This window comes from Lepidochelys olivacea (genome assembly GCF_965140295.1).
Source record: "Lepidochelys olivacea isolate rLepOli2 genome assembly, chromosome: 5".
NCBI lineage: Eukaryota > Metazoa > Chordata > Testudines > Cheloniidae > Lepidochelys > Lepidochelys olivacea.
The window spans coordinates 110,094,105-110,114,008 of record NC_140415.1 but is presented as its reverse complement, the minus strand read 5'-3'; the positions used below and the strand labels follow the sequence as shown (position 1 = coordinate 110,114,008).

The 19,904-nt window shown below is 37.6% G+C and overlaps 1 protein-coding gene across 2 annotated transcripts in view; it reads left to right on the top strand.

Annotated features, from left to right (window-relative positions):
• Positions 1 to 19,904, top strand: part of TTC39B (tetratricopeptide repeat domain 39B) — a 137,803-nt gene that overhangs the window by 106,773 nt on the left and 11,126 nt on the right. For both annotated transcript variants that reach the window (XM_084627999.1, XM_084628000.1), the window contains 10 exons: positions 601 to 665; positions 817 to 922; positions 2,392 to 2,457; positions 4,363 to 4,471; positions 6,541 to 6,608; positions 6,703 to 6,762; positions 7,695 to 7,856; positions 9,011 to 9,102; positions 9,771 to 9,891; positions 10,871 to 10,982. In XM_084627999.1, coding sequence (XP_084484125.1) covers positions 601 to 665; positions 817 to 922; positions 2,392 to 2,457; positions 4,363 to 4,471; positions 6,541 to 6,608; positions 6,703 to 6,762; positions 7,695 to 7,856; positions 9,011 to 9,102; positions 9,771 to 9,891; positions 10,871 to 10,982 — 961 coding nt within the window. The remainder of the gene's footprint in view (positions 1 to 600; positions 666 to 816; positions 923 to 2,391; positions 2,458 to 4,362; positions 4,472 to 6,540; positions 6,609 to 6,702; positions 6,763 to 7,694; positions 7,857 to 9,010; positions 9,103 to 9,770; positions 9,892 to 10,870; positions 10,983 to 19,904) is intronic.

Genomic DNA, 19,904 nt, shown 5'->3' with positions numbered 1-19,904 from the left:
ATTTCTACAGAAAGTAACATATAATGTTTTGGGAAATATCTATTGTTTGCTGTCCTACAGCAACCCAAGGCAAGTTGGAGTTGCTACTGATCAGCCCGTGGAATTCATCTGGTTGGGGACGCTTTGGGATCTCCTCTGTATTGTTCTCTGCTCATGTATACATATTTTAGAGCGCACACTTTAGAAACTCTTTCTAAAAAGTTCCTGTAGCACCATCTGGTGGAGAATTTCTTATTTCAGGCAATATGTTGCTGAAGTGCTTTCTTCTCTCTTAGCCCTATTTTTTGTTGATTTTCACTTCTTTTTAACTTGTTTTTTATTTAAAGCATGTCATTCAAAATACACAGAAAAATGTCTCCTGGACAATTCAGCATATACTGTGTACTCATTTGTAAGACTAAAGTTAATTACTGAAAAATGTTTTTTTGTTTTTTAAATTTTATATATTTATTATTTATTTTTATATATTTATTATTATCTTTATTAGTTGTCAAAAGAAAGATTTAGTTAAAAGGAAACAATTTCTTAGAAATATGTTGTGTACAACTTCATAATGGAAAACAAATTGCACATTTTGCACACACAAATTGTTTTTTCCAGGATGAAAATATGATCAACTTTATCAAAGGTGGCCTCAAAATTAGGACAAGTTATCAAATATACAAGTAAGTTGTTACAATACGTGTGGTCACATTTAGCCCTGGGGTAAGCAGGTGCAATTTCATTAGTGCCATATTCTTTTTAAAAAATTACATTGGTCTAATTTTTGTTGTCATCACCTCTCACTTGTATTTTCTTTTTCTTCTCTGAATTAAGAGAATGCCATCAGGTGCTACAGATGACTCAGGGCAATAAAAAAAAAAATGAAACCTACCATCAGTTTGAAGGAGGAGTAAAACTTGGAATAGGAGCATTCAATTTGGTATGTTTTTAGAATTTGAAACTGTAAAAAGACCATTAGGTAGAATCTAATTTACTGGAGTTTATGTGGACATAATGTTCTATATTAGGTTACTTACTTTGCGGAAATGAAAGTTTAGTCTAAAGTGCCATCACTTTATAAATGAGACAGTCTTGTAGTGCAGAGTGGGTGGATTTTGCAGGCTCATGTGGTGACCTTGTAGAACCTTTATTCAAAGTGGCAGTAGTAGGTGGTGACTTCTTCTTGCATGCCTGCTATTTTTTTACAACTTCCTAACCTATTTTAAAAAAAACATATTGAACATAGAAACTCCGGTGTCTGCATTGTGTGCTGAAGCTACTGTTAAAGAAAAAATACTGTTTCTGACAATATATAAAAGCAATATACTGCAGCCATCACTAGATAAGCTAATATGGACATCTGTATTTTAATATTTTTATTGTTGTATCCTGTCCTTAGATGCCCTCCTTTTGAGTTAAGCAGTGATCACAATGGTCCCTTCTGGCCTTACAGTCTATAAATCTAGGTGTCTGCACTAGTAATTTATTTCAAATGTCTGATCATTGCATTACCACTCATGGTAATAACAGTGAGAGTACTAATGTAGACTAGTTGCTCTCATGTTAACCACTATGTCATTTAATGCTATTTAAAGCAGGACTAGACAATATAGTCCTAAAATACAAGAAACCAGTGGCAGCCTGATTATACTAGCATTCCTTGTTGCTACCATCAGTGGAGGTTCCCCAGTAGGAAATTTGAAGGGGAAAAAAAAGTCTTATCTAGACAAACAGACCAATTATAAACTAAACTGAACTGATCCTCTCCAACACTGGTCATCAACCAGACCTTCCTTTTGATATGTTTATTAAAAAGTTGTTTGCTAACCTTAAAAGTTTTCCATTGTATTCCATGTGGGGCAAAGATGGACAACTAGTTCCATCCTTACAAAATAGGCACAATGAGAACTTTCCAAGGTGACAGTGTTAAATTATCTGATTGGAAATGCTAAAAATGTTTTTTAAAGGAGGAATGAAAAAAAAGACTATTTAGATGCTGGTGCTACCACAATAGAAAGAATAATATAGGCACTATAGTCAATATTAAAATATTTCACCCTCACCCAAATTAACCCACAATTTATTGACATTGCAAATCAGCCTGAAATAAGAAGTCATCATCTTGAGAAAGCACGGTGTGGTGTGGTCTTGTGGCTTCCATGATGCAAGACCAAGTGGGAGCTGAAATGGTGTCACACATGTAAAGTGGTTGCACAATGCCTGATCATGCATGTGTACTTCAAGATTTTTTTAAAAGTGTATTTATATTTGTATTTTGATATTTTTCACGCTGTTGAAATGGTTGTGGATTTATAGCAGTTTTTAGAATTTGTTTTCTTTTTAATATTGCACATAAGGTTTGTATATTTGATTAAACTCTCATTTTTTTCTCTTTGTTTGATATTGCAGATGCTGTCCCTTTTACCAGGAAGGATTCTCCGACTTCTGGAATTTATTGGGTTTTCTGGCAATAGGGTATTAAATTTGATTTTAAAATGTTAGTGCTTTCTCTGGTGGAGTGTGGAAGGATTTAATTTTAAATGTGTAAAGTGAAAGGTACGGTACATTTAAGTCAGCTTTTTTACGTTTGGTCTTTTAAATGCCCATCAAAAATATTAATGATAGGTAAAAATTGTTCCTTTAGGTACACACTGAACAAATGATGGTGCATAAATTCCACCACTCCAGGACTAGCCCTGGGAGACGTTGCCTTTGAGGCACAGTTTCCTTCCTACTTCCCCATTGCCTCAAGGAGAGGGTAGTAATTTTCTGCTGGCCTAAACTAGCAGCAAATTCCTACATCTTCCCCACCAGCCATTAGAAGTGTAGCCCAGGCCCTGTCTATTTCCCATCCCTCTTGGTCTGGGAGGAAAGATTTGTGAGTGCACAGCTCTACCTTACTCATGTGTGCCCAATCCCAAGAGTATGGGGCCTACTCAGAGGCATAAGGAAGGTTCTTACTCCTTTCCCCCCATGTGGGAGAGTACTCCAAGTCATCATCTAGCCCTTTATGTACGTATCCTCTCCTCATGTACATTCCTTTTAAAACTCCCTTCTGCCTTGCTACCTACAAGAAATGGGTTAAATAAACAATATAAAAAATATCAGGTAGCTAAATTTTGAAATGTGCATGGGACACAGCTGAGTCACTGTAGGATTGTATTACTGTTACCTTTCCCACAGCTATTGCTTGTGATATGTAAAATGAGAATGTAAGCTATTCATGACTGGTAATTGGTTTTTACAACAACAGATAAAAAGACAAAGTACACCCTAGGGTCCTATCAGAATAATATTAATTAATTAATTAATTGATAATCCAGAAGGAATCAAAGCTGAAACCTTTTGAGATATTATCATCACAACTTGTTAAGCTACAGAACAAATTTAGGCACTGTACCAAGCATCTAAACATTAGATGTTTAGAACTCCTTTTAAACGAACACCAGTTCAAAAAGCAAAATTGTTAAAATCAAATTTGTGCACACGGATGCTGGATTTCATATTCTAAGAGCCCTTTATTGTATGGAAAAGCCCTGAGCTAGCCTGACTGCTCCTAAAGAGAGTTGAGCAGGCATGGAATGGGCAGGGAGCAGCTGCTCAGACTCTTTACAGTCAGAACCATGTAAACTGCGGGTGGGGCAGAGACTTTATATAAATGAGCTCCCTACCTCCCTGACAAGGTCTCCATAGATTATAATACTTCTCTTCAGCATTCACAGGACATTGGGAGTTGCTGCAAATGGAGCATAGAAGTGGGGGTGGGGTGTAATCTATTGGGAAAGCAGTTCAGTGAGGGCCTCCCAAAATATTATCTGATGGTGGAAGAGGGTTGAATATTTCAGGGGTCTGTGGAGGAGCTGCTGCAAAAGGGTGGATAGGAGGAGGGTCTCTGCCAAAGTGTGTCAGTGAGAAAGGTGAACATGAGTGGAAGGTTTCTGCCTAGAGGTGAAAAGAGGGAGTATTTCATTGTGTGTGGGATTCCTATCTGAATGCATATGGGCTACAGGTGTGAATGGGAATGTTGGGGGAGGTCCCCAGCCAGTGGATGGGGCCGAGAAAGGAAAAGGACACCAAGGGCTTGATCCTGCAAGGCACTGAGTGCTCTGTTCCCATTCTACTAGTGGATTTAAGCACATTCTTAATTTTAAGAAGGGGACTAGTCCCATTGATTTATCCCATTGTTCCTCCCATTGGGAGAGTGGGTCATTCAGGATTTGTGCCAGGTAATAAATTAAGAGATCAGTATACCTAAAAGGAAAAATGAAATGATTGAAATTTCTGTTGAAATTTGACTGCTTAAAATTATATCATTTTTATTAAATTATCACCTTTAATCTATTTGATAGCTAAATCTCTACATATTTGTGATTTCTATAGAACTTGGGCCTCCATCAGCTGCGGGAAGGTGCCTCCGGTACCAGTTTGAGGGCCATACTATGTACTTTTACCCTGCTGGTATATCATACTTACGTCTCTTTAATCCTTGGTAAGAACTGGAATATAGTTCCTGGATTATGTGACATTGTAAACATATTGTGAAATATTTCATACTCTTTTGTAAATTTTTATTGACTCACTGTTTAGAAAAAAAACTGGAATAATGGGATTATTAAATTTATATTAGGACATTACATAGTTTAATGCTGAAAATATTGAAAATAAGTAGGGGAACAAATGTGTACTACTATATTAAACATTTATTTATCTGCTTGCCTCTTTCTCTGTGTGTGTGTGTACACACACATGTATACATATTTGTGTATATGTGTATACTTCTGTCTGTTTATAGGCCTCCCTATGTTATACCAATAAAATAAAAACCAGCAGGATCTTATTAAAGGGAAAAAGGCAAAATACCACATTTATTGTGAATACAGAAAGAATCATAGTAAGCAGTTAGTTATAGCTATAACATTCCATTCAATCTCATATTTATTCACACATTCATTCATACAAACACACACACATACACACCCACACACACAGGTTCTGCAAGGTTGTTATCATAGTTACCAGCCTTAGAGTTGCTCATGCCAAGCCACTGGCCAGGTGGCCTGGACATGAGGAGGGAGCAGGGCCTTGTCAGATGCTCATCTGATGCTCCTGGAAGTTGGTTTGCAGAATCAGACCCCAAAGTTCTCACTTTTTAGAGTCTATTTTTATAGGAATTTCTTCCTATGCCAGTCTATGGGAATTGCTTCATCATGCTGTTGCTGAATCAATCAGCAGATAGCACATTCCTGACGGCTCCAAGATGTTATCTTGTTCTTTGGTTCTCCCATCCTTGAGGCTGTTGGGTGGATTCCAGTCTGCCCTCCGGGGGGGGTCGTCTGGTTATTTCCACTTGATGCCTTCTTCAGCCGATGGACACTGGATTCTTAGGCTGGCACCTCCCTGATCATTCAGTTATTATCCACACCAAGCATCCATCCACATACATCCTCTATCTCTATTTTAATCACAATTGTTAATACAACAAAAGGGTGGGGAGTCTCTGGGTGCTGTTTCTGTTGTTAGAGTATTGCTTTGAGTCTCTCTCTCTTGTGAATTGCTTTGAGAATAGACTCTTCTTAGAATGTACTAACACAATTAGCAGCTTGCAAGTTTCACACATAGAGGGAGAGAAACAGTACCAAAAACCAAGAGACCTCTTAATTAGTAATACCCTGGAATTTAAACTCTGGGGAATCAAACTCATTTGTGATTTTAATACAGAACTTCTTTAATATGATCCAACATAACCCTAGATCTGAAGGGAAAATACAGGAGGGATGGAGAGAAAGAACCACAAAGATGATTACCTTTTATTTGTATTCGCTCCCCCTGCCCCCCATGAAGTATATCTTCAAGCTCATACCTGTCAAACACACACATTTCACAAAGATTGCTGGGGCATACAAGCCAGATGCTGAACCAAAAGGCAGAGCCTGATGAGACCAGAGACTGGGAATTTGGGACGGTACTCTAGCTAGAAGGTCAGGAATGTATGTGGTATGAAGCCCTTAGAACTTCAGGCTCCTATAAAATTGGTCAGGTCACTTAGGTTTAAAGTCACAATTAGGTTTACCTGTGTTCCCGATGTATATTTGCATCTTTGAACTTGTGAATATTCCTCCCATTTTTCTAGACTTGTCAGGAAATTTAGAAATTTGTCATTTTGCCCCAGTACCATCTGCTGTTGATTATTGAGATGAAAATTAGGAAGTGAGTGGAATGAAGAAGTTTTTCCTAACTTTCTGACAAGATTAAACTAGGATTGTTGTTTGTATTAAAAAAAAAAAAAGCCCTAATGAAGAAATTCATTTTAAGACAGTTTGTTTGTTTATTCTGCTCCATTTGTACTGGGGACATTTATTACCCTAAAGGTGATTAATGGTTCGAGGATGTGATTTTGTTTTTTAGTGAAACTCAATATAATAAAATAATAATTTCCCCTTTTATATAGCCAAAGACTGTTCACGAATCTTCTAGTCAAACTGTAATGTAATTTGGAGATTAATCTGTAAAAATCTGCTTTGCTCTGGTGAGACTGAGCTTCTTTTGTGATGATTGTAGGTATAGGGGAAGCCAACCTTCAGGAAGCAGAGACTCTTCTTGAACCCTACCTCCAGAAGTTTCCAAATGTGCGTACTCTTGATATATTTTACAAAAACAAGTAATAAATACTCCCATGATTAAAGTAGGGATTATTTATTTGTTTTTTCTTTTCCTCTCAAGGGTTCCATCATTTTGTTTTATGATGCCAGAATAGATATACTGAAAGGAAATTTTGAAAAGGTAATTAATTGTTATTCATTTATTATTAATTTTTTATTATCGTAGTTCTAGATTTGTGTACTGTGTAAGACTTTGGGATAAATTCAGTGCTTGCCTTGCTCAGCTTAGTCGTCCCATTGATTTTAATTGGATAGATCTCTCTGGTTTTCTCTCCATTTGGGTTTGGGAAACGATGGTACAATAGAGTTTATTCCAGCCCTTGAGGTGGAACAGTTTCACAGTCTGGGTGACAGGTTTCAGAGTAGCAGCCATGTTAGTTTGTATCTGTAAAAAGAAAAGGAGTACTTGTGGAACCTTAGGGGCTAACAAATCTATTAGCGCATAAGCTTTCGTGAGCTACAGCTCACTTCATCGGATGCATACAGTGGAAAATATAGTGGGGAGATTTTATATACACAGAGAACATGAAACAATGGATGTTACCATACAGACTGTAACAAGAGTGATCAGGAAAGGTGAGCTATTACCAGCAGGGGTGTGTGTGTGTGTGGGGAACCTTTTATAGTGATAATCAAGGTGGGCCATTTCCAACACTTTACAAGAACAGTAGGAGGAGAAATAAACAAGGGGAAATAGTTTTACTTTGTGTAATGACACATCCACTCCTAGACTTTATTCAAACCTAAGTTAATTGTATCCAGTTTGCAAATTAATTCCAATTCAGCAGTCTCTCGTTGAAGTCTGTTTTTGAAGTTTTTTTGTTGAATAATTGCCACTTTTAGGTCTGTATTCTTTTTACAGTCTGGGTGATGAATGAATTTGCCTTGCCTTTGTGACTTCTCTAGTATCTAGCCCATTTATTTGCCCAAGATGTTGGGGAGAGGATTTGGCTCATTAGTTAGCTAAGTAGCTATAGTTCTCATGTTGTACTGTAATTAGTAAAATTATCATTTCCCTCTGTCATTATTCTATTTTACTGAAATGAACTGTAGGCACAGTCAAAATTTCAAGAATGCGTTGCTGCTCAGCAAGAGTGGAAACAGATTCATCACCTCTGTTATTGGGAACTGATGTGGTGCTACTCATTCCAGCAGAAATGGCTTCAAGCATATCGGTATGCAGACCTGCTCTGCAAAGAGAGCAGGTGGTCTAAGGTAAATGGGCAGGTGGACATTATGATGACATGGCGGTAGCCACTCCGTAGTTAAGGGTGAATTTCAGTTTCCATAATGAGCCCAATTTAAATCCATAAACAAAAGAACATTGGCCTTAAAAATATTAGGTTCAGTGTGTGGCAGAGGTAGACTTTTGCTCTCAAATTTGAAGTAAACTAGTAAACAACGAGTTTGTGAATTTCAACACCATATAAATTGAGATGTTCACCAGAGACCAAAAAAAGAGAGAGGGAAAAACAAAGTTCACTGGATTAATTTAATCAAGATCTAATGTACAAGAACAAAAGTTAGTTGATTAAACTCCTATTTTAAAAGTTACTAAAAAGTTAATCAAATAGTACTATCCAAACAGCTAGTCAGCGTCAATGAGCTTAAAATAAGAAGCTCCAGCACAAAAAAAGAAAAAAAAAGTCTCTTACCCTTTTCCTTGCAAATAGACACCTCAAAATGAAAACCAAAAATGAAGCCAACATTCAGAAAATACTTGAACATACGTCTTTTATTTTTGTCAAAACTGAATACTATCTTCTGCTTGGGGTGTCTGTCTTGCTTTTGCCAAGAAAAATGAAGAGAATACTATATCCAGTTGATACTTAAGTGAAGCTTACAAGTTTCATCCTTTGAAAGTGAATAGGAGACTTATGAATTTCCACAAGTTTCATTGCAAATTCCACTTACTGCTCTTTCCAGTGAAGTTCCTTAGACAGACAACCTGCTTGGATATGGGTTCATGGGAGTATGTTGAGAGATGGGCCTAACAAAATCCTTGAATCAAAACACCCCCAAACTATGGAATAGGCTGGTCTGTCATCTGTGGAGTGAGGCTGTTTTCTTTAATTTATGAGTTTACATAATAAATTTTAATTTACATGTTTGGAAGAAAAAGCTCTCTTAAAATATTTTATTTTAATTTGTCAATATTAATCATTGATGAATTTGTTGAAAATGGAATTTGGTATAAATCAAAAGAAAAAGGAAACCTGCGGCGTGGTGTGTGTGGGTGTGTGTTACAATTGTTCTCTTGCCTCACTGCTGAAGGAAGGATGCCACGCTTGATAAACCAATGCTCTGATCTAATATTGCAAATCATTTCCTAATATAATGTTGGGGTGGGATTTGTTTGTTTTGGGTAGGCAATATATGTATTCCAGAAAGCTGCAATTTTGTGTATGCTTCCAGATGAGGATGTGAAAACAACTGGAGAAGATATTGTATCTTTGTTCAGGTAAACTTTTATATTCTTACTAAACGGGTAGAGCAGCTGGACATATATAGCAACACTGAGTGCCATAGTGTGGTCCCATGTGGATGCTCATTGTTAAGGTGTGGAAGGCCTAGAAAACCAGTGACAAAAGGCTGAAGCTCTGGGCTAATATAGTATGATGGGCTTAATCAGGATTCATTTATTTGGGAAATCAGTTTAACTGGAACACCTTTTGAGGAACTGATTTTTCTCAATCATAGTGAATACGAATGACAGCTGTTTAATTGGGATAATATTAGCAAACATTTAGCCAGCATCTGTTGGTTAAGTGGTGTTAAACTTGGTGTAAAGGTTTATGCTTAAACTTTTAATACAAAAGTTAGCAAATCTAGTGAAAAGAAGTAAAGATCAACTAAAGATTAAATGAAGTGATTATCACTCGTGTTCTTGCATTTTTATTTACATATATTTTATTTTGTTTAATTTATATGTTTTACGACTTTTTTTGGATGTTGCTTTCTAGGTGAGACACTTTTACCATAGTAATCCTGATCATTGGCTGGGAACCACTTGTCAAAGACACGGGAATAGAAACTACTTCATGTGTTGAATTGGAGTGTTTCTATTTTATAAATAGAGAAACATGTTATAATTATTACTTTGTTTGTTATCTATTTTTCCCCATACAGACAAGTGGATGGTCTAAGACAAAGAATTGCAGGAAAATCTATCCCAACAGAAAAGTTAGCAGTGAGGAAAGCTCGACGCTATACTGGTGCTCAGCCGGTGAAGCTCATATTACCTGCCCTGGTATTGAAAGCTGCCTTCTTTCAGTTTGGTTTAAATAACAGAATAAGTACTTATATCAAATAGGAAAAAGAACAAACTTTCAGGGAAAGTGTTGTTTTTCAGTGTTGTTAAAATTCTGGTTACCTTTTCTCTTGAGAACCTTTGGCACCATCATCATATGGAGAAAGGATTTCACATTTGGCTGTGGGGGTGGCCATTGCCATCCATGTGAAAATCCACCAAAAACTGGCCAAATTATAAACCTTTGAAAAATCTCAGTTCAAATATGTTCAGTAGTGACTTCTTAGAATTCAGCATCTAAAACCTCTGAAGATTCCACCCTAACTGGGCACACTCTAGTCCCTCACAACTTCCATGTCTGACTGGACTGAGCATGTTCCATCCCCACATAACTGCTCCAGGCTGGTCACTGGAACTGAGAGCACAGACAGTCGCTCTCAGCGACCCTCTGCTAGCACACACTCACTGTGGATGAGGAAGCTGACTGATTCAAATACAGAGGGAACAAGAGCCAAATTGAGGGGAAATCTGCATGGTGAATCTACGGGTTCTGACACTGCTGATGAATCATCTGGGTGTTCATATGATCCCAAATGATGGAATTTCTGGGTTTTTAGTTTTCCTTTTAAAAAAAAAATCTAGGGAACAACACACACAAACTGTGTTAACATTGTTAAGGTTGCAATGTCAAGCACTCATAACTTAGGAACTGCCAGAATTAAGGTTGCCTGTGCAACCTTGATTTGCCTCTCTTGTGTGTATGTGTTATGATAAAGTCTTTAATTACATGATCATATACTATTTTTTCCATATTTACGATGTGTCCAGGCAACCTTAATTCTGGCACTTATTAACTTTACAATTATATATATAGTGTGGGCATGTGTGCTGAAAAAGACATCATTAGCAGCCATCCAAATTATACTGTTGGCTAAATGTAGATATTGATCCAAGGGATTGTTCTTGTTTCTTTTGTCAGGAAATGATGTATGTCTGGAATGGATTTGCAATTGTAGGCAAAAGGGCTGACCTCACAGAAAGTTTACTGATAACAATTGAGAAAGAAGAAACTGCTTTACAGAATCAAACTAGTAAGTAGTCATTTAGGGTAAGAAAGTAAAAAGCTATTCAGAAACCTTGTCAGTTAAGTTTTTTGTACCATGTTCATGTGTCTTGCAAGGAAAGAACTGGCTCTGGATATAAACTCCCCGGCTGATCTCATGGAATGTAATATTTGCTGTAATTATGGTTCACAGTAGTATCTTTACTTACTGGTACTTCTAAAATGTCTTTCAAAATCAGGTTTCAGAGTAACAGCCGTGTTAGTCTGTATTCGCAAAAAGAAAAGGAATACTTGTGGCACCTTAGAGACTAACCAATTTATTTGAGCATGAGCTTTCGTGAGCTACAGCTCACTTCATCAGATGCATGCCGTGGAAACTGCACCAGACTTTATAACATTCATAAACCAGTCGGAGAACACTTCAATCTCTCTGGTCACGCAATCACAGACATGAAGGTCGCTATCTTAAAACAAAAAAACTTCAAATCCAGACTCCAGTGAGAAACTGCTGAATTGGAATTCATTTGCAAATTGGATACTATTAATTTAGGCTTAAATAGAGACTGGGAGTGGCTAAGTCATTATGCAAGGTAGCCTATTTCCTCTTGTTTTTTCCTACCCCCCCCCCCACCCCCCAGATGTTCTGGTTTAACTTGGATTTAAACTTGGAGAGTGGTCAGTTTGGATGAGCTATTACCAGCAGGAGAGTGAGTTTGTGTGTGTATGGGGGTGGGGGGGATGTGAGAAAACCTGGATTTGTGCTGGAAATGGCCCACCTTAATTATGCACATTGTAGGGAGAATGGTCACTTTGGATGAGCTATTACCAGCAGGATAGTGAGTTTGTGTGTGTGGTTTTTGGGAGGGGGGTGAGGGGGTGAGAGAACCTGGATTTGTGCAGGAAATGGCCCAACTTTATTATCATGCACATTGTGTAAAGAGTTGTCACTTTGGATGGGCTATCACCAGCAGGAGAGTGAATTTGTGTGGGGGGGGTGGAGGGTGAGAAAACCTGGATTTGTGCTGGAAATGGCCCACCTGATGATCACTTTAGATAAGCTATTACCAGCTGGACAATGGGGTGGGAGGAGGTATTTTTTCATATTCTCTGTGTATATATAAAGTCTGGTGCAGTTTCCACGGCATGCATCTGATGAAGTGAGCTGTAGCTCACGAAAGCTCATGCTCAAATAAATTGGTTAGTCTCTAAGGTGCCACAAGTACTCCTTTTCTTTTTTCAAAATCAGGTTGACTCCAAAAGGAGAGCATGGAAAACCGAGGAACTTGGGTATATTTTGGCAAGATGATGTTGGGTCTCAGAGAGAGAATTCTATCTCTGAGGAGTGATCTCTAGAAAAGGAACCAAATTGATCTTCCTGGAAAAGTCTGAAAATATTTAACTCATATTCAAGACATTCTTCCATAGTGTAACTGCATTGTGGAGGACACTGATGGATGATGAGTGGAACTTGACTAATAGTAAATGACATGGCAGTATCAATGGAGTCACCTGCCACACCCACAAGAAAGCTAAAAATAGTAGTATTGCAATGAGTACTAAAAGACAATAAAATTTAGCTATTGACTGTAGAGAGAGTTTGTGGCTCTTGGAAGTGTGAATATTCAAAATAAATACTTTCAGACTCAAACAGCTGGTTCATAAATTAATAATAATTATATAAGATGAAAAGAAAGGCATATAAAAATAACACATGCACTTCAAAAGCTAATGGCTGTATTCACTTTCCCTGACTCATGTTTTCTCCGATGGACACTTTTGCCTGTTAGGCAAGCAACACAGCTTCACCCATTGCTGTTTTGCCTCAGCAGTACACCTTTCTACTGAGTTCTAGTATTAAAATGAATTGTATGGAGAATATAAGTACCCCACATCAGTTTTCTCATGAACCTTAGCTACTCAAACAAATAAAAAGTTTGTTTATTTCTTCATTAATGTTCTATTTTAAAAAACCCTTGTTTAACACCAATATTTTAACCACACTTTTTCCAGTCATTTATAATAGAAATCCCCCATCCACCCCCAGATAAAAATGTCTGTGATTAAGTAATATATCATTAGTTAATGTGTGCACAGTGTTTTGAAAATACAAAGCACTATAGATGTGCTAACTAATAATATTATTAGACATAGGGTCACAAAGTTTGTACCTGAACCGTAAAACCCTCAAGAGTTCAGAGGTGTTCAGGATCCTCAGTTATCGTATAAGCCCATTCTAATTGCTGCTAGTAATAAAATCCCCTACATTTAAAAAAAATAATGCCAAAATACCTCCACCTTAAGGTATAAAATTTCAGCCAGGCCAAGGCTTTAGTAAAGCAGCCAAAAGCATTGAAGCCCCAACCTGGAGAAGCTAACCTGTAGAACTATAAACAGTCCTTTGAACTCTGGGCTACAGGTAATAGCCAGGGAGAGATGGCAAAACAGTCTGAAAGCAGGAAATGGAAGGCATGTAATATCCTGGGTAGTAAAGAAAACCAAAGAGGTAAGTGGACAGCATGTGAACCCAAATTCTAATTATACTCTAAATAATGGTATCAATAATTACACCACCTGTTCCTATGAGATTTTAATCCCTAATGAATAGAGAAAAGACACCCAAACAAAAATCCATCTACAACAGGTCAGAAATCAATATTAAAGGCAAGTCCACTATCCCATCTCTAAATACTTCTCTTTCAGACAAAGCAAACCCAAACATGCCTCTCTCTCACTGAGTTTAACCAAAGTAAAGCATTGACTTTCTGCCTGAGAATTGATTTTTTTTCTAGTTTCCGTCCCTAAATATCATACTGTATTTTCAACAAAATAACTCTAATGCAGTGGAGGAAGTACCCATCACCATGGTTGCAAATCTGAAGGTTGAAGGCAATTTGGGTGACAGTGATCATGAAATTATAGATTAAATGATTCTAAGGAAAGGAAGAAGTGAGAGTAACAGAATAAGGGCAATAGACTTCAAAAAGCAGACTTTAACAAACTCAGAGAAGTGTTACATAAGTCCCCTGGGAAGAAAATGTAAGGGATAAAGGAGTTCAGAACAGGTGGCAGTTTCTAGAGGAGACCATATTAAATGTACAAGTGCAGACTCTCCTAATGTGAAGGAAAAATAGGAAGAATATGGTTCCAACAGGAGCTCTTTAACGAAGTGAAAATCAAAAAGGAATCCCACAAAAAGTGGAAACATGAACAAATTGCTAAAGAAGAGTACAAATGAATAGCACAAGTATGTACGGACAAAATCAGAAAGACGAAGTCACAAAATGAGTTATACCTAGCAATATACCTAGCAAGGGACATAAAATGCAATAAGAAGAGGCTATTTAAATACATTAAGAGCAAGAGAAAGACACGGGAAAATGTACATCTTCTAGTGGGGAAGGAGAGATAATAACTAATGATCTGTAAGGCTGAGGTGCTTAATGCCTATTTTGCTTGAGTCTTTTCTAAAAGAGTTAATGGGTACCAGATATTCAACACAATTAGTATTAACAGCAAGGGGAAGGAATGCAAGCCAAAATAGGGAAAGAAGAGGATAAAGAATATTTAGATAAGTTAGATGTATTCAAATAGGTAGGGCCTGATAAAATTCATCTTAGGGTACGTAAGGAACTAGCTGAAGCAATCTCAGCACCATTAGCAATTATCTTTGAGAACTCATGGAGAACAGGTGAGGTCCCAGAGGACTAGAGAAGGGCAAACTTAGTACCTATCTTTAAAAAGGGGAACAAGAGGACCTGGAGAATTATAGAACAGTCAGTCTAACTTTGATACCTAGAAAGATACTGGAACAAATTATTAAACTTTAAATGTGTAAGCACCTAGAGGATAATAGGGCTATAAAGAATAGCTAGCATGCATTCCTCAAGAGCAAATCATGCCCAACCCAACCTAATTTCTTCTTTGATAGGGTTAAAGATATGGGGGAAGCAGTAGACATGATATATCTTCATTTTAGTAGGCCTTTTCTTGCAGTCCCACATGACATTCTCTTAAGCAAATTAGGAAAATGTGGTCTAGATGAAATTACTGTAAGATGGGTGCAAAACTTGTTGAAAGGCTCTACTGAAAGAATAGTTATCAATGGTTTGCTGTCAAACTGGGAGGATGTATGTAGTGGGGTCCCACAAGGGTCAGTCCTGTGTCCGGTTGTATTCTATATTTTCATCAATGACTTGGATAATGGAGTGGAGAGTATGCTTATAAAAATTTGCAGATGACACCAAGGTGGGACTGGTTGCAAGCACTTTGGAGGACAGTATTAGAATTCAAAATGACCTTGACAAATTGGGAAGCTTGTCTGAAATCAACAAGGTGAAAGTCAATAAAGACAAATTCAAAGTATTACACTTAGGAAGGAAAAATGAAATGCACAACTACAAAATATGGAATAACTGGCTAAGTGGTAGTACTGCTGAAAAGGATCTTGGCAGTTTAGTGGATCACAATCTGAATGAGTCAACAGTGTGATGCAATTGCAAAAAAAGCCTAATGTCATTCTAGGGTGCATTTACTGGAGTGTAGTATGTAAGACACAGGAGGTAATTGTTCTGCTCTACTTGGCACTGTTGAGGCCTCCGCTGGAGTACTGTGTCCTATTCTGGGCACCATGCTTTAGGAAAGATGTGTATAAATTGGAGAGAGGCCAGAGGAGAGCAATAAAAATAATAAAAGGTTTAGAAAACCTGATCTGTGGGGAAAGGTTAAAAAAACTGGGCATGTTTAGTCTGGAGAAAAGAAGACAAAGGGGGGACCTAATAACAATCTTCAAATAAGTTAGGAGCTGATTTAAAGAGGACTGTGATCTATTGTTTTCCATGTCCACTGACAGTAGGACAAGAAGTAATGGGCTTAAACTGCAGCAAGGGAAATTTAGGTTATTTATTAGGAAAATCTTTCTAACTATAAGCATAGTTAAGCACTGAAATAGGCTTCCAGGGGAGGTTCCAGGTTTAAGAAAAGGTTGGACAGACATCTGTCAGGGATGGTCTACAATAGAGAGACAAGGTGCAGGACGAAATATCTTTTATTGGACCAACTTCTGCTGGTGAGAGAGACAAGTTTTCAAGCTTACAAAGCTCTTCTTCTGGTCTGGGAAACATACTCAGAGAATCACAGCTAAATGCAAGGTGGACCAGATCGTAGCACATATTTCAAGGGATCATTCAAGATGAAGTGGCTGTTAACACCCCTCCAGTCACAGCGGGGAAAGGCAGCTGGGGTTGTTGTTAGTGAGTTATAGATTGTTGTATTAACTCATAAATCCAGTGTCTTTCTGCAGTCCATGATTTTTAGTGTCTAATAAAGTTATGAATTTAAGCTCACAGGCTTGTCTTTTGAAAGTGTTGTACAGATTTCCTTTGGGGATGAGGACTGATATAGAGTTATTGCTTAGTGAAAAGTGTTCACCCACAGGTGATGAGCCTGTGAGCTTAAATTAATAACTTTGCTAGACATTAAAAATTATGGACTGAACAGAGACACTGGATTTATGGTTTATGACTGGAGGGGTGTTAACGGGCCACTTCACCTTGAAGCGTCCCTTGAAATACATGTTAACTTCTGCTAAACGATCTGTTCCATCTTGTATTTTGGTATGGCACTCTGGGTACAATTCCCAGACCTGAAGAAGAGCTCTGTGTAAGCTCAAGCACTTCTCTCTCTCAGAAGTTGGTCCAATAAAAGATATTACCTCACCCACCTTGTCTCTTTTTAATATCTGGGACTAATGCAACTACAACAACACTGCATACAGCAAGGAATGGTCTAGGCTTTCTTGGTCCTGCCTCAGCACAAGGGGCTGGACAGGATGACTTCTCAAAGTCCCTTTCAGCTCTACTTTTCTATGATCCTGTGCTCTGTTTTTTTCTTTTACTGACATAAACCCCTAAAATTTGGAATTCTACCATAAACCTTACGGATTTAGCATGGCAAATATGAAACTATAATTTTATTTTTTTGCTTCCCCAAAGTCTTTCAGAGTTATGACTCAAGAGTCTCCAGTTATGACTTGCCCACATTTGAAATGTAGACTGTATGTTAGTGTATAAAGGGACCTTGTCACCTAGAAATGGACAATTAAAGATTTAAAAGAAATTTCAAGTCTTACACCTGTCCTTGAGTCCTCCTGCCAATTTCTGTGGTTTTTCAGTTGCATCTTACTATTTTAAAATGTCTTTCTCTCCCTGAGCTGAGGTGTTCCTTCTCTGTGTTGAGCCTTCTCTCCAGGTAAACTGCCTCCTGTATTGCTTACTTTATAACATTATGCCTCAGTCTCTTCTCTTTCTCCTGGAAGCACTTAGCATGACACCCTTTACCCATTGTCTTGGCTCAGCCTAGGATGTTATCTATGAAGTAAGAGTTGTGTAGGTGAAAGGCAAGGGCTGGCATCCAGCTCTCAGCAGGGCTCTGACCAGTGAAGGATGGGGTGAAGGACAAGCAGGCAAATCACACAGATAGCCTGGATTGTTTTATATGTATAGTCACCTGAATCATTCAGTGGGTAATAGAACCCTCTGCATATTGTAGACAAATGCGATACTTTCCATAAATCTGCTAGTGTGACATGAAAGTTCATAATTTGTAACCATTAGGAAATTAATATAGCTATTAAATGTATATAATTTAAAGATTAAAAACATGCTTAGTAAGTTTCAACAATAAAATCTAGTAAATATAGTTTTTTGACTTGACTACACCCAGTCTGAATGTGGCCCACTGTTACGCCTTCATCCATTGTCAAAACGTTCATCTTCTACCAATTCAGTCTCGTACCACTCAGATCTTAAGTGATTTATTTACTGTTGCATGCCACTTTACAACCAAAATGCAAATACATTTAAGACAGACATTTGCAGATAAAATGATGTTAATATGATGAGTTCTTTTGTACAATCTTTTTGTTCACTATCCAGACCTGGACACTAAGCTATAAGACCAGATGTGTCCCTCATAATCAGTTGAATTAGAGAACGTGTCTCTTGAAAAGAAAAGCATATGGTCTGTCAGAGTACTTTGTTTCATATCATATATAAAAGTTTTATTTGGATATTTGTATGCAGTTCTGTTTGCACAACGAAACTTTACTAAAATTCATAGGAAGGAGCAGACAGAGAAAAAGAAAATATAATTTCTGAAGTTGTGAAATGGCTTGCAGAGACATTCTACCAATCCACCATCATTCCCATGTATTCTTTCCCAAATGAAAATAATGTATTCATAATTTAAAAGAAAATCTGAAATATTTTGGGTGATGGTCTTGCAGCTTTATTATATACTCAGAATAGAATTCACATAGATACAGCCAGACTGCAAGAAGGTTCTGTCTTCCATTTATTGCCATACTGTCGGTATTAACTTAATGTAATCTTTAAGTGATATTATAATGGTAGCACTTTGACTTACTAGTTTTTATCTCTGGGAGGAAATTTCAGGAACAGAGCAGTTGAAATAAAGACAGTGAAGACTGACAGCAGTCAGTATCTGCCCCCAGCAACTGCAAGAAATCAGTCCCTGTAGGAGACATTGACCTGATTTTGACATTTGATCACTGCTCAGTTTTTCAAAGGAATGCAAAATAGCCAACTCACCTCACCATACCTACATGTACCTGCTAGTGAAAAACATGGACTTTTGCATCATTATATAAAGGAATCAAAACTAATATTTAAAAGCAGACAAAAAATCTTACAGTGCAAAATATTTTATTTCAAGTTGCTTTTGTCTTCCATGTTTTCAGAACTGTTTGTATAGTTTTATTTGGCAGACCATTTTTAAAAAATTGATGTAACCTCAGAGAATTGGTAATTATTTGTAAACAAGATGATCTGAAAGGAGTGTGTTTTGTCTCCTGAATTATTGATGTATGTGCAGCCATCTGTTTGTCCATATGTGTGTTTTCTTTCCTTTTCTTCACTGCAGCCAACAAATATTATAAGCCAAGGCAACAAGAAAGGGGACTGCACTTGTTATTACTTTACTTATGAAACACTTCACAAAACTCCTTCATGTGATGTCTTTGGTCCTGTTGCACAGATGCTGCGTCTGCATAAATCTTCTTTGTTAAATTTACTCGCTGTTGGAGTTCTGCTAATGCAGCTCCTCCAGTGGTGGTAATGGTGGGAGCACTAATAATGGCTTCCAGCATTTTAACTACCATATCTTGTCACCCTGCTTAGAATTCTAGAGGAGCGGATAGTAAAAACAATGGCAGCCAATATACACAAACACTCCTGTTGTTGGCTCTGGTAGAGTTGCACCAATAGTTTGGAATGGTGAGAGATTTTAAGAAAAAACGTATCCACGTGGTGAATTACTGCGCAGCAAGCCAGGGTGTGAATCTACTGGACACACAGTACCAATTCATGTGGACCCAGCTACAGCACAGTGAATGTCCTGGAGTGTGGGTTAGCATAGCATGCTGAGCTTTGAAGTAGTAGTATGTTACATTTTTTCACCAAAAAGGTTAATAGCAATTGGACATCTAACATAGTGAATGCCAGTGAAAATGACATAGGATAAGAGGCTAAAATAGGAAAAGAACAAGCTAAAAATTACTTAGACAAGTTATATGTCTTCAAGTCACCAGGGCCTGATTAAATACATCCTAGAATACTCAAGAAGTTGACCGAGACGATATCTGAGCCATTAGCAATTATCTTTGAAAGTCATGGAAGATGGGAGAGATTCCAGAGGACTAGAAATGGGTAAATATAGTGCCAATCTATAAAAACGGGAAATGAGGACAACTTGGGGAATTACAGACCCGTCATCTTAACTTCAGTACCCAGAAAGATAGTGGAGCAAATAATTAAGCAATCAGTTTGGAAACACCTGGAAGATATTAAGGTGATAAGTAACAGTCAACATGGATTTGTCAAGAACAAATCATGACAAACCAACCTAATAGCTTTCTTTGATAGGGAAACAAGCC